This window comes from Girardinichthys multiradiatus, chromosome 6 (assembly GCF_021462225.1).
Source record: "Girardinichthys multiradiatus isolate DD_20200921_A chromosome 6, DD_fGirMul_XY1, whole genome shotgun sequence".
Taxonomy (NCBI): Eukaryota; Metazoa; Chordata; class Actinopteri; order Cyprinodontiformes; family Goodeidae; genus Girardinichthys; species Girardinichthys multiradiatus.
In genome coordinates this window covers 4,132,324-4,147,665 of record NC_061799.1, presented here as the reverse complement: position 1 = coordinate 4,147,665, position 15,342 = coordinate 4,132,324, and the positions used below count along the sequence as shown (strand labels likewise).

General features: G+C 41.4%; 1 protein-coding gene across 5 annotated transcripts in view; it reads left to right on the top strand.

The window, feature by feature from the left end:
• The first annotated feature begins 680 nt into the window (after nt 1-680).
• The window catches only part of LOC124869546 (homer protein homolog 3-like), a 37,973-nt gene continuing 23,311 nt past the window's right edge, over nt 681-15,342 (top strand). For 2 of the 5 annotated variants that reach the window (XM_047367460.1, XM_047367459.1), the window contains exons 1-2: nt 692-1,198; nt 1,296-1,344. In XM_047367460.1, coding sequence (XP_047223416.1) covers nt 1,322-1,344 — 23 coding nt within the window. In that variant the 5' untranslated portion in view covers nt 692-1,198; nt 1,296-1,321. Of the gene's footprint in view, nt 1,199-1,295; nt 1,345-15,342 lie in introns of all 5 variants that reach the window. The other 3 variants (XM_047367461.1, XM_047367458.1, XM_047367457.1) reach the window with 3 other exon arrangements.

The window sequence follows — 15,342 nt, the reverse complement described above, 5'->3', positions numbered from 1 at the left end:
GGAGAGTAGACTGGAATATAAAGAAGTGGCTAGAGTTTGTTGTCATTTCTCTCAGCATTGGTGAAACATTTCAACATGTCAGTCCTCTTTTTGTAAATCACTATTCTCCTTAAACTTGTGATACAACAACGCATATTTTCATCTGCCCGAGGAAAACAAGCACAAGGCTAATTTAATTACATTTTCATTACAATTAGGTATTTTTTTTATAACACAGTAATGAACCAGTTACTAACATCTATTGTGCACATTACATTAAATGTATACATTGAGTCTAGCTCATAATGGTTTAATCTCTTTCATAGACAGGGAATGTGACGTTAAACCGTTTCATGTTTTCTCCTACATACCACCAATAAATGAACACAGTTACTTGCCTGCATAAGTAACTTCAGTATGTTTTAGCATGAGGAATACTTCACATAGAGCAGGACATGTCCCATCATTGCTTTTGCTAGAATATTTGGTTTATTGCTGTTTAAAACAAAACAGAAAGTTTTGTTTTTGCTGGTTTAGAATCTGTTAATCGTAACAACTAAAATTTCTTTTGTTTGCTAAAATCACGATGTCACCGGTTTAATGAACAAATCAGCCAATATTTTACCGAAAAAGCAGAGTGTGACTTCCTGGAGGACTCGAATCCGCTGCTCTCCTAAACGGCGCATTTGTGAGGGCGTGACTTCCCGTGCGCGCCGCGGCGGTGATTCGTTAAAACCTTCAAACTAAGCCTGGCGACTCCACGGGGGCGCGCAGCGCCGGTCGCAGGCAGGTTGACACACTTTCCTGTTCCACTGCCTGTCACATGCAGCTGGAGCGGCTGTGGTCCGGACGCCGCACGGCCATCAGGTGCTCCACAGGAGGCTGGATGCAGAGCTGAAAACTGCTGCAGGAAACCTGAGAGCTCTGGTTACCAGGACGGAATTAGAAAGAGGAAAAACAGTGAGCGGATGCGTGTTGTTTGACCTGAGCAGAGCTGATCCGGTGTGCGGTCCTTGTAGTCACTGAGGTCAGCTGCAGTCTCCTGTGGGCTGGAGCCCGAGCGCGGACAGCGGGTACTGCGGCTGTAGACTGAGAGCAGCGTGCGCTGAAGCTTCCCCTCCGAGAATAAAGCGGGATTAAAGTATCTGGTGGTTTGGACTGAGGCAGCAGCGGCTGTAGTTGTTGATAACATTCAACAAGCTTTCAAAAACGAAATGGGGTAAGTGATGGTTCCTGCATGAGGAGAACAAACTACATGTCTGTAGGGGTTTAACTCCATTCCTCACTCATAAATCTGACCTGTTTTGTTATTCCAGCAAAGGAGTCCCGGTCACCTTATAAGATGTTTCTTCACCACAGAGAAAGGTAAAAGTTTTTCAATCTCCGTGACCTGGTTCTTTGGTAGTTATTCTCTCCTGAGGTTTGTTTCCTCTGTAGTTGTGAGCTTGGAGTGCAAAGCCCCTAGGAATTAACTAATGTTCGCAAGATAAAAGTTACTGTGATCTGTCTGAGTATTTCTGTGGTTTACATTAATCAGCACAGAGTTCTATTTTTTCCCCTTCAAAGGTCGATTCAGACTTAATCGGTCCTCACATACCATTTTCTTTTGCCTAATCCCATAATTTTGAGATTATTCCTGGTAATGGCTATTTACAGGGTACTTTTTATTGGCGGACAGACGTCTCGGAGTTCCTCCGGTCCTTGGTCCCCAGAAGCGATCCCACACTCTAACACTGACTCTTAAATGAACGACTCTCAAACAGTTTCTAACTTTCAGCTCCTTTAATCTAAATTAGGCAGAGGAATTATTACAGAAATCAGTGCTGAAGCTCCCGTCTCGGACCGTCACAGTCTGTAAAAGGATGACAAAGTGCCCCGAAAGAAGGTCATATGTAGTTTTATATCTGGCACTCCAATGCAATGGATGTGCACTCCCTCAGTGATTATCAGTAGACTATGTGTCACCATTGTGGTGTCTATCTGTTAGGTTATGAGGTAACGGGTGTCCATCTTTAAGTGTGCCGTGGCTTTCTAATCAAACCAGATACCGGCTGCTCCACCATCAAACCCAGTGCCCCAGCCACAGATCATTCATGACAAACCTTGGGCCATTTATCCTTGTAATGTGTGTCAATGAGCATTCTTATCCTATTGTAACAAAAGGGAAACATTAGAATTTATGCTTTATATCACTATGGTATAAATGTGAAAAACGGCTATCAGTAATATTAATAAAGGTTATTCCCAACAACCCCCCTGATGAGGTGTCATTTAAAGGCACCTCGCTAATTTAGATCCGTTAACCCCCTAGGCACTGGGTAGATCTTGGACCACCCGCAATTGGGTCCCACCCCCAGAAACAATCATTCAACCCTGTATGTGTGTGTTAAACCTATCTGTGACCAGGGAATCTCCTTCCAACTGTCACGTGGTCCCCCACCCCCCGAGGAGGAACGCCATCTCTCTGGTAGAACCCCAGTTGTGTCCAAGCAACAGTTGATACACCTAGTGGAGACAACTCTAGCCCCATGAAACCTGTATGAGTATGATTTTAGTGAAAAGAGAGAAAGGACAATGGCCTGAAGCACAGTGGAAAATTCTGTCTAACATCATGTGAATCAGTTAATGTAGACCCTAAGTGTTGATTGTCTACGTCCATCTTCGCTCCCCCTCTGAGCAACATCCATCCCTAAACGTCTTTTGGCAGGTTCAGCTACCTAAAAAGGGTTATTCTTAAAATGGAATATAGAAGCATATGTTCATACTGGGCAGCTTACGCCGAATCGTAGGTAATTAGCAACTGCTATTATTATCATTAAAGAAGGCCACATAGTGGCTTAATCAAATGGATCTTAGTCAAAAATATTTTATCATGACGAAGAACAATGTACCGGTTTAGCACAATTAGAAAAATTTTTTTTTTTTTTTTAAAGGAGCCTCGATTTATATTACCTAACATGTCCTAAAAATCAACCTATGGAGAGAACACCTAACCAAAAATAACCTGCAAGCTTCTATTAATACTTTCATTCAGGACATGTGCTTAACTAACTAATTTCACTTAATCAATCTGCCATTAACGTATCTGATACATCATTCATACCATTAAATAAAATATTTAGATTCCTTTAATATCATCATTATTCATTAAGTCACAGAAATCACTGTAAAGGATATTGGCTGAGACGGGGGCCCCCCTTTTCACTTATGGGTTATCCTCTGTCAATCCTGTGAGCCTGATCACGGCCCCCTCTTTCTCACAACCCCCCGAGTCCATGGAGCCCATGGTTGTAGTCATGCACCTAAAGATGAAAGCTTGAATACACGGTGCACAACAGCATGCACAAACTGCGATCACCACAACAACAGTCAATGACATGAATATACTCACCAGGAAGTTTCACCATTTTCCAAACCATGTTTTCCAAACATTTGTTTGTTGATTATTCACACTTTAGAAATCCTTCTCCCCTCTGTGATTTTTGATTCTGTGACCTCCTTTCAGATTTACCAGGACATACTCCTTTAAGCTTTAACCCAACAAATAGAATTTTTATTGTTAATTTCTTTATCCCGTTCCCTCTGTTGAAGTAACCCAGCCCACTCAAAAATTCATGAAACAGGTTCCACGTTATTGTATTTTGTTACTCGTACGCGTCGTCTTCCGCTTATTAGGGACTGGGCCGCGGGGCAACAGACTCAGCAGAGACACCCAGACGTCCCTCTCCCCAGACACTTCCTCCAGCTCTTCCGGGGCCCAAGGCGTTCCCAGGCCAGCCGAGAGACATACATGTCCTTCTCAAAATATTAGCATATTGTGATAAAGTTCATTATTTTCCATAATGTAATGATGAAAATTTAACATTAATATATTTTAGATTCATTGCACACTAACTGAAATATTTCAGGTCTTTTATTGTCTTAATACGGATGATTTTGGCATACAGCTCATGAAAACCCAAAATTCCTATCTCACAAAATTAGCATATTTCATCCGACCAATAAAAGAAAAGTGTTTTTTATACAAAAAACATCAACCTTCAAATAATCACGTACAGTTATGCACTCAATACTTGGTCGGGAATCCTTTGGCAGAAATGACTGCTTCAATGCGGCGTGGCATGGAGGCAATCAGCCTGTGGCACTGCTGAGGTCTTATGGAGGCCCAGGATGCTTCAAAAGCGGCCTTTAGCTCATCCAGAGTGTTGGGTCTTGAGTCTCTCAACGTTCTCTTCACAATATCCCACAGATTCTCTATGGGGTTCAGGTCAGGAGAGTTGGCAGGCCAATTGAGCACAGTGATACCATGGTCAGTAAACCATTTACCAGTGGTTTTGGCACTGTGAGCAGGTGCCAGGTCGTGCTGAAAAATGAAATCTTCATCTCCATAAAGCTTTTCAGCAGATGGAAGCATGAAGTGCTCCACAATCTCCTGATAGCTAGCTGCATTGACCCTGCCCTTGATAAAACACAGTGGACCAACACCAGCAGCTGACACGGCACCCCAGACCATCACTGACTGTGGGTACTTGACACTGGACTTCTGGCATTTTGGCATTTCCTTCTCCCCAGTCTTCCTCCAGACTCTAGCACCTTGATTTCCGAATGACATGCAGAATTTGCTTTCATCCGAAAAAAGTACTTTGGACCACTGAGCAACAGTCCAGTGCTGCTTCTCTGTAGCCCAGGTCAGGCGCTTCTGCCGCTGTTTCTGGTTCAAAAGTGGCTTGACCTGGGGAATGCGGCACCTGTAGTCCATTTCCTGCACACGCCTGTGCACGGTGGCTCTGGATGTTTCTACTCCAGACTCAGTCCACTGCTTCCGCAGGTCCCCCAAGGTCTGGAATTGGCCCTTCTCCACAATCTTCCTCAGGGTCCGGTCACCTCTTCTCGTTGTGCAGCGTTTTCTGCCACACTTTTTCCTTCCCACAGACTTCCCACTGAGGTGCCTTGATACAGCACTCTGGGAACAGCCTATTCGTTCAGAAATTTCTTTCTGTGTCTTACCCTCTTGCTTTTAGGGTGTCAATAGTGGCCTTCTGGACAGCAGTCAGGTCGGCAGTCTTACCCATGATTGGGGTTTTGAGTGATGAACCAGGCTGGGAGTTTTAAAGGCCTCAGGAATCTTTTGCAGGTGTTTAGAGTTAACTCGTTGATTCAGATGATTAGGTTCATAGCTCGTTTAGAGACCCTTTTAATGATATGCTAATTTTGTGAGATAGGAATTTTGGGTTTTCATGAGCTGTATGCCAAAATCATCCATATTAAGACAATAAAAGACCTGAAATATTTCAGTTAGTGTGCAATGAATCTAAAATATATGAATGTTAAATTTTCATCATGACATTATGGAAAATAATGAACTTTATCACAATATGCTAATATTTTGAGAAGGACCTGTAGTCCCTCCAACGTGTCCTGAGCCGTCCCCTGGGCCTCCTCCCGGTGAGACGTGCCTGGAACACCTCCTGAGGAAGGCGTCCAGGAGGCATCCGGTATAGATGCCCAAGCCACCTCAACTGGCTCCTCTCGATGTGGAGGAGCAGCGGCTCTACTCCGAGCCCCTCCCGGAAGGCCAAGCTCCTCACCCTATCTCTAAGGGAGTGCCCGGCCACCCTACGGAGGAAACTCATTTCAACCGCCGCTTGTATCCGGAATCTCGTTCTTTCGGTCATGACCCAACAGCTGGAAATTAAATGTTAAGTCAAAAGTTATCCAATTGAACCTATTCGTATGTTCTTCCTCAGATGCTTTCTGATTTCTCTGAGGTTTCCTTTGGAGGATGGCTCTCCCTTCCTGCAATATAATCTGCTTACCTTAGTTTTGCCCTCATCCAGAGCTCCATTTGTTTCTCCTGTTGGTTCTTTGGTTAGAGCCTCCTGTGTGTTATGAGACAAAAACTTTACAGCAGATTGAAATCGTTGAGCATAGTGTGTCAGTTGTTCTCTCAGTGAATCCAGACTGGGTGCACACCCCGACTGAAGAGAGGAGGTGAAAGGTCAGGGCATGGTTCTTCCTGTCAGCAGCTCATAGGAAGTTAAACCCACGAGGTCAGTGGGTGATGATCTTATGTAAGACATTACCAAGGGCAGCACATCCAGCCACTTCATTTTTGTATCAGCACAAACGTTAGCCAATCGTTTTTTGATTGTGTGATTATCTCTCTCAGCCGACATGGTGAAAGTGTCAAGCATCTCTACATCCTTTCACTCTCTTGTCAGAACCCATAAAATCAATAACAATTTCCTTTAGGGCTTGTTGGGAACAGGAAATGCTCCATTACCTGTTTTCATGAGAATCTTATATGTAGATAATATAATAGTCATCTTTTCACCTTTAACCCAAAATCATACTTATATTGTAACCCAGTTAGTTGCTACTTTATTATCCTTTAACTTGTAGCCAAAGTTAGATATGTTCAAACCATTATTTTCCATAATAATTTCTGAAATCATCCCCAGAACAAAGTATTTGCATCATTTACCATGAAGGTGTCCAGTGTTTTGGACAACCTACTTTTCAAGCACGTTGATAATTTGATTATATCTACCTAAATTAGACCTTTAGGATCCTTCCCCGTAACCTCTATCCCCAATACTAGATACAAGTAATTTACATATTCTGTACACCCTTAATCATACCATTATCTGGTTATTCATTCCTGTTAAATATGTGATCACTATAAACAGTCATTTTTTCCCTGATATATCCATTTCAAATTTTTCCCACCTATGATTATTATTATTATTTCTTCTTGTTTTCTCTGAAGTCTAAAGGTTAGTCAGACAAACATTGAAACAGAGATTTAGACAAACACTTAAGACACACAACACATGGTGGGTTCAGCCTCCCCTCTTAAGGAAGTTTAGGCGGCCAAATCTTTTACCATCAAATTATTCAACCAGAACCCTATGGCAGAATGACAGGTTCTATTTGGTACTGTTCCCATCCCAAAGATAATTTCACCTCAAGAAAATACATAAGAAATTTAAGTTTTCATCCTGTGAAACTAAAACCCAAACAAAATGTTTCAACTTGCGAGCGCCTGAACACATATAAGGAATACCAACATTAGAGAAAAAAAAAAACTTGGTGCGCTCTAAAATGTTCATTTGTTGTCCGAACAACTATGAATCAAAACCCAAAACAAATAATGAGCTCAGAAACTAAAACATATCATTTGATTCATGAACCTTTCATTCACGTGGCCCACATCATTCATCATTCATACCCTGGGCCTTCATTCATTCCTGTCACACTCTTCTCAACCACACGTTTTCAACCCTCAAACACAATCTTTGGATTCCTATTGTTCCTGAACCCCAGAGATCTCATGTTCTAAGTAATAATGTGTCAATGGACCCATTTGTCAGGGTGCTCCCAGCCACCTTTTCAGGCCTTCTTCACCGAGGAGAAAAATATATGCTAAGGGTTATTGCTCACATCATCAGGCAATATAATGGGACGACTCTTCATCAACCTCTCCAGAGAAATCATGAGTATCGTGACCGGCAATGCCTGAAAATAATTTGATCATACAGCCATCCCAGTACAACAAATTAACACGAACAAGAAATCACAAACTTTGGTAGTGAAATTGGCATTTTTCTTTCTTTCGCCATCTTCATTTCACAACACATAATCATATTTGTACATTATTATGTAAAAATAAGACAAAAATAAACAACATTAGTCTTGCTGTGTACGAGCTTATTAAAGAGTAAAAGAAGATAAAAAGAAAATAGATTAGTTATAAACAGAATCATTCCATTCAGAAAAAGGAAAGGATAGCCTACCTTTGTAGCACCTGGTGGTCTGACACAAAAACTATGGATACTTGGCCTTTTATCAACCTTTTGCTGCATCCAGTAGTGAAAGTTGAAAATTAATTTGTACTTCTGCCTACCACAATAAACCTATTTATGCATAAATAATGACCGTGCCATCTAAACATTATTAGTTAAGTTTTCAGTCCAACTTTTCATTTCCTTATCCATCTCCCCTGGCTCCCCTGCACGGCCTTGATGGCTGGCTATCTTCAACTTCTCCTGGAAGTTACGTAAACATGACGCTCTGCTCCCTCTGCCCCCTCCCTTCCCTGAGGACACCTGTGGACCTGCTCAGAACTTGGCCGGTTGATGTACATTCCAACGAACCATCAAGGACAATGGCCTCTGTGACAGTGCTTCATGGACTTACTTGCACACACTCACTTGCACACACACACATGCTCAAGATAAACATTTGCACTCCTCACACCACCTTCACCTTTCCCGGCATGATGTTGTTTTGTAAATTTGTTGCTTCTTTGTGCTGAGGTTTTTTGCAATCTCAAACTGTATCCTGCTAAGGATAAAGTGTGAAATATGATTATTTTTTTTCCTCTACTTACCTAATGTGGCCTCTTTTCTCATCTAGCAAGGGCAGCGCCTGTGAGTGGGCAGCAAAGCCTCGGTGACCCGTCCCCCCATTGTCTTGTGTCATGATGTATGTTTGGATGGGTTGTACTGGAATTCTAATTTCCCCTCGGGGATCAATAAAGTATCTTTGAATTGAATTGAATTGAATTCTATTCTTTTTTTTTTTATTACTTCTGTTGTTTGATTTTCTGCATCACTGCAATGCCCCTCCTTATGCACAGCGCCCTGAGTGTCTTGTTGCTCAAAAGAGCCATACAAACAAACCTGACTTCACTTGACATATATCGGTATGTATAATCCGCCAGGGATTTTGTTTTTAATTCCATCAATTAAATCAACTCTATCATTTAATGCAACTACTGCTTTTGGGGAAAACCAAGTTTTAAATATAGGACATTAATTTTAATCTTGTCACATGGCAATGGTAGGTTTATTCTTTTGAAATAATATAAAGTTAACAGCATTTTTCCTATTGCTGTAAGTCTTAAATGAGTGAAAGCTTTTCCAAGTTTAATCACTGCAATTATTTGTTGTAAAGTTCTCAAAAAAATCATCTTTTGGAGTCGGATAAAATCTGAGTCTAACTGGTCGAGCTAAAATCCTAAATTTAATATTGTTTGGAAGCCTGTTGCCTTAAAATTGTCACATTATCGTTCTGTTGAACTTTTTTCCCTTCCGGCTCGTAAAAGAATTTTCCACAACTGGTGCTGCCAATCCTAGAACACGCTGATGTTATTATGGCCATGCCACAGAAACTAATCTTCATCCCCTCAAACTTTGAAATACTCCGTATTTAGAAACACTTCATCCAATTTAATTCACTATATGGCCTGAGAAATACTGATCAGTTATCTTTTTGTGTTTTACACCAAGAATTAGGAAAAATTAGACGTTTTGCATTTCAGTTTAAAGCTCCATCAGCTTTGAATACTTTGCCTCACTTACTTAGCTGTATCACTGCTATTCATATTTCTAAGTGGCCTTTACCTACTTTATTGTAGGTAAGCTTTCAGTAAGAACAAAGGTTAATTTATTCTGGACTTAATCCTCACAGAGGTATGAACATGAACTCTGCATCTGTATGTGTTTTATTTTGTGCCTTGATGTTGAAGTGTATTTGCCATGCAGTTGATAAGCTGGTGGTTGTAAGAGTGTGTGTTTGTGTGTCGTTGAGAAAGTTGTGGGTATTTCTGTATGATTTTTTCATATTTGTTTGATTCGTATTACTGCTGTTTATCTTCATCTTTTGCAAGGACCCTCTCAAAAATGAGATGGTACTTGAAATAATCAGTTGTCAGTCCTGCCAATTATACCTTTTATTTCTTTCCATACATAATGTGTCATGATGGATAGGGTTAAATATAGTCAAAATCAGGTCAAAGGAGATTAGATCGTACCTACAAATGTTTCTGTTTGGTCATGATAAAACTGGTCTCTTTTAATCATCTGTTTCAATAATAATTTTTGTGGTATTCATCAGCAAGATTATAACGGCTCTGAATGTTCTATTGTAATCTAGCTATATTTAGATGTATCTATATTTTTCTAATGGACTAAGTCCTTATTATATTTAAGAATGGGATCACTAGTTTTTATTAGTTGCTATTATTTTAACAATGCTTGGTTTAGTTTAGGTTTCATTAGCTCTAGTGCTTGTTTTAATGTCTTTTGTTGGAGTTGTCCTTCTAAACTCCTGCGCGTTCGTTTATTTGGTCAAAGCATCTTAATTCTGTGCGAGAAGAACTAAACTTAAATGTCTAAGAAAACAAAACACGGACTAGAGGTTGAAGTTGATTCACCCGGCCGGGGAGAGAGGTGCTGTCTCTGTGTAGTCAGGAACACTTCTGCTTTTTTTCTCCCCTGCACCGTTCTTTTATTGAACACACACATACTACAGGAAATATACATTTTACATTTGTTGTGCAGCGCCTTCTCAGTTTCTCACACATTCTTTTGCTGAAGTTAATTTCTCACACACAGGAAATATACATTTTACATTTGTTGTGCAGCGCCTTCTCAGTTTCTCACACATTCTTTTGCTGAAGTCAGTTTTCTCACACATCTTCAGGAATCTTCAGGGAGAGGAGTTACCATGCCTCCCTAATTCACTGCCAGCTTCTCACGATACAGACAGAAAACACCTGCAAGCTTTAACCTTGAATAATAAAGACTCATTGTGTGACCACACTAGAAGCTACTGTTTAAGGATTTTTCTAACCCTAAAAAGCATAACTAAAAACTCCTAATAATAATCAATCTATAAGCAGCAAATCGCAAATATATCTTAGCTTTAGCTACTAATGATAAGGCATTTATATTTCCACACTTTCCATACCTCGATTGGTCTCTTTTTATATGTAGGATTCAAAAAGGGTCAGAGTATTGTGTTCATTAAATAGTGAATGTACAGGGGTTGGACAATGAAACTGAAACACCTGGTTTTAGACCACAATAATTTATTAGTATGGTGTAGGGCCTCCTTTTGCGGCCAATACAGCGTCAATTTGTCTTGGGAATGACATATACAAGTCCTACACAGTGGTCAGAGGGATTTTAAGCCATTCTTCTTGCAGGATAGTGGCCAGGTCACTATGTGATACTGGTGGAGGAAAACGTTTCCTGACTCGCTCCTCCAAAACACCCCAAAGTGGCTCAATAATATTTAGATCTGGTGACTGAGCAGGCCATGGGAGATGTTCAACTTTACTTTCATGTTCATCAAACCAATCTTTCACCAGTCTTGCTGTGTGTATTGGTGCATTGTCATCCTGATACACGGCACCGCCTTCAGGATACAATGTTTTATTTAATTTCCCTTTGGGATTAATAAAGTATTTTTGAATTGAATTGAATTGAATATTTGAACCATTGGATGCACATGGCCCTCAAGAATGGTTCAGTAGTCCTTGGCAGTGACGCGCCCATCTAGCACAAGTATTGGGCCAAGGTAATGCCATGATATGGCAGCCCAAACCATCACTGATCCACCCCCATGCTTCACTCTGGGCATGCAACAGTCTGGGTGGTACGCTTCTTTGGGTCTTCTCCACACTGTAACTCTCCCGGATGTGGGGAAAACAGTAAAGGTGGACTCATCATAGAACAATACATGTTTCACATTGTCCACAGCCCAAGATTTGCGCTCCTTGCACCATTGAAACCGACGTTTGGCATTGGCATGAGTGACCAAAGGTTTGGCTATAGCAGCCCGGCCATGTATATTGACCCTGTGGAGCTCCCGATGGACAGTTCTGGTGGAAACAGGAGAGTTGAGGTGCACATTTAATTCTGCCGTGATTTGGGCAGCCGTGGTTTTATGTTTTTTGGATACAATCTGGGTTAGCACCCGAACATCCCTTTCAAACAGATTCCTCTTGCGTTCACAGTTAATCCTGTTGGATGTGGTTCGTCCTTCTTGGTGGTATGCTGACATTACCCTGGATACCGTGGCTCTTGATACATCACAAATACTTGCTGTCTGGGTCACAGATGCGCCAGCAAGACGTGCACCAACAATTTGTCCTCTTTTGAACTCTGGTATGTCACCCATAATGTTGTGTGCATTTAAATATTTTGAGCAAAACTGTGCTCTTACCCTGTTAATTGAACCTTCACACTCTGCTCTTACTGGTGCAATGTGCAATCAATGAAGACTGGCTACCAGGCTGGTCCAATTTAGCCATGAAACCTCCCACATTAAAATGACAGGTGTTTCAGTTTCATTGTCCAACCCCTGTAAATATTAAATCTCAACCATAGATACCATTTTCAAATTCTGGTTCAATTCCATTTAACTGTAACTGAGTCTTGTGGAAAAACTCACTTCTCATCAGTTTAGAAGGCTTAAATGAAGGGCTTGTTATGTCTTATAATCTTAGTTTCTTACCCAATTTTATAAACACAGCATACAGTTTCAGTCAGCTATAGTTCTTCCCTTTTAATTACACTTTGTATTAATTTCAAGTAACTAAAGTTTGTTTCAGTTAACTCAAGTTTTCTCCATTTAGTCCAGTCCAGTAATTCTGTTAAGGTGCATTTCATCTTTTGTTAAATTTGAGTCTAATTTGATCATTCTGAACCTGACTGGAAAAAGTCCAAACATCTGTTAAAATCATGTTTTGAGGGGAGAGATTGTTCCTTTCTGGCACTTCCTTTTGTTTTATCGTGAAGAACTGACCTAATATTATTATGCTACTGTTGAGAATCAGACCTGCTCTTGTAATCTCTAATTATTATTGTGGCAACTCTTAGGTGGCATATAGATAATACCTTATTTAATAAATAACACTGGGCATCAGACAGTTTAAAATGTTTTTACCCTTGAAGCAGGCAGTCCATGGCCTGGTCTGGAGTGGCTCCCAGTTTACCTCTTGTTTGAACAGTTTCCCCAGACCTAAAAACTCAAAATTCCAATTAGTTTCATATCAGAAAACAATTTAAATTAAATGTATCCTGCCACATATATCCTCATTTTTACATAACAGACATTCATTTCACAAAAACAAAGAGACAAAATGGATAGACATTGGCCACATAAAAGTTCGATTACCCTGTAAATACCAAATTTTAGAGTGGAACCACTTTGTGTCACTTAATGGTTAAAAATAATTTCTTACCATTTTCTGGTGACTCAGCAATTATTTCCAGGACACAAACAAGCTCCATCAAACTATTGTTTTAATTTGTTAAAGCATCTTTTTGGGTGAAACTTGCTAATATGTTTCTCCTCCCTGTCTCCAAGCATTGCTCCTAGAGAACAAACAGGGAGCTCATTTTCTAGTGACGTCTCAGTCATTCTCTCACTTCACACACACTTTCACACACTCTGGCCAACCAGGCGGTACAGCACCGTTTCCTGGTCCACGTGAGAGCTTATTTTGTTATCTCTGACACCTAAGCTTATTCACAGTAGAGTTCATTCAGTGAGCTAGGGTCTGTTAGCTTAGCATGTAGCAGTCAAAGTCCGTCGGTGTAATGTGTCCCCCGTCACTTCCGTCAGCTCACTGTTATCGACTCACACACATTCACACTCTCAAACGACTCTCAAACAGTTTATAACTTTCAGCTCCTTGAGTCTAAATTAGGCAGAGGAATGATTACAGAGATCAGCACTGAGGCTCCGGTCTCGGACTGTCACAGTCTGTAAAAGGATGATGAAGAGCCCCAAAAGAAGGCTACATGTAGTTTTATATCTGGCACTCCAAGGCAATGGACGTGATTATCAGTAGACTATGTGTCACCATAAATTATTCCTGTCTAATTAACCTGGAATAGAATGGCATTGTAGAATAGTTTTTCTGATGTCTATTAATTCAAATCAGATGTTTTAATGAAAATGTCCCTGTATTCATTTGACTATATAGTTGCAAAGAGCTATGTTCTTAGCACAAACAGCACATGCTTTTGGGACAAGAATGCTGTTACAGTGCCTTGCATCCCCTTGAACTTTTTCCCTTCCTGATTTTCCACTTGTCCTGTTGAACCATTCAGGCATACCATATTCAATTCAATTCAAAAATACTTTATTAATCCCAAAGGGAAAGTAAATGTTGTTATAGCTCATATTATGAAGGTTTCCTCAAAGAGCCAATATGGAGACGCTGGTTTCCTACATATGCCAGGGCAGCATTGCTCTACAAAAAGGATACCTGGAGATGGTATCCTAATTGCTTGATTGACTTTGTTACATCAGGGTTGCATCTGATGTCAAAGAAGACAGGTTGCATTAATAAAATATGAACCTTTGTCTTATTGACCTTCAACCCCCTGGATAATTTGTATGGATGTGTGAGTGTGAATGCATGTGTATGAAGAAGGTGTGTGTGTGCTAGTTAGATATTACAAAAGTAGAAAGGGTAGTAACCTTGCAGCACTCTGCACCCAAGAGCATAAAGAAACTGGTAGCTTTGGCTTCCGGAAGCCCGAGGAGCCCCATGCAGAGAAACACCGGGCACCCCACAGAGTAGCCATATGCCCAACACTGAGGCAGGTCAGCAGCAAAGCACAGAAGCAGCAGTCCCCAGGCCAGAGAGCCATAGGGAGAGATGCAGAGTACCGAACTCTCCTATACAACCCCTCCTCCATGTCCCTCAGTACAGGTCAATCCTGCAACCCGGCAATCCCGGTTGCCAGGTGACCACACAAACCCACGGCAGCAAAACAACCTAGTCCAGTCACTCCTGCTGCAACTAGCTCCTGAGGCGCTGCATAGATCAATTGTGTTGCATCATGGCATACATGTTCAACAATAGCCTGAAGCTGGGAAAATTACCACCGCTGTGGAAGACCTGGTGGCACTGACCTTGCATCTGATGAAGACCCTCGAGAGGTTGGTCCTCAGCCATCTTCGCCCTCTGGTGAGGTCTTCATTGGATCTGCTGAAGTTCGCCTACCAGCCTGGCATCAGGGTGGATGATGCCATTATCTACCTCCTGCACTGAGTTCTGACCCTCCTGGAGAAGCCTGGTAGCACTGTGAGGATCATGTTATTTGATTTTTCCAGTGGTTTTAACACCATCTAGCCTGGACTTCTGAGGGAAAAGCTGGAGCTGTCAGAAGTGGACCATCATCTGTCTCATTGGATACTGGACTACATCACTGACCAACCGCAGCGTATGAGGACATAGTGAAGTGTCTCAAACAGGCTGGTCTGAAGTACAGGGCCCCACATGGAACTGTAGTGGCACCATTCCTGTTCACCCTCTACACTGCAGACTTCTCCATCAACTTCCTAGGTTGCCATCCAAAAACGTTCTCAGATGACTCTGACATAGTCGTCTCATTGCAGGTGAGGACAACTCAGAGCACAGTGGACGCAGGACTTTGTGGACTGGTGCCAGCAGAACCACCTCCTGATTAACGCAGGGAAAACCAAGGTGCTGGTGATGGATTTCTGCAGACGCAGACCCACCACTAGTGAACATCCAGGGAACTGACATGGGGG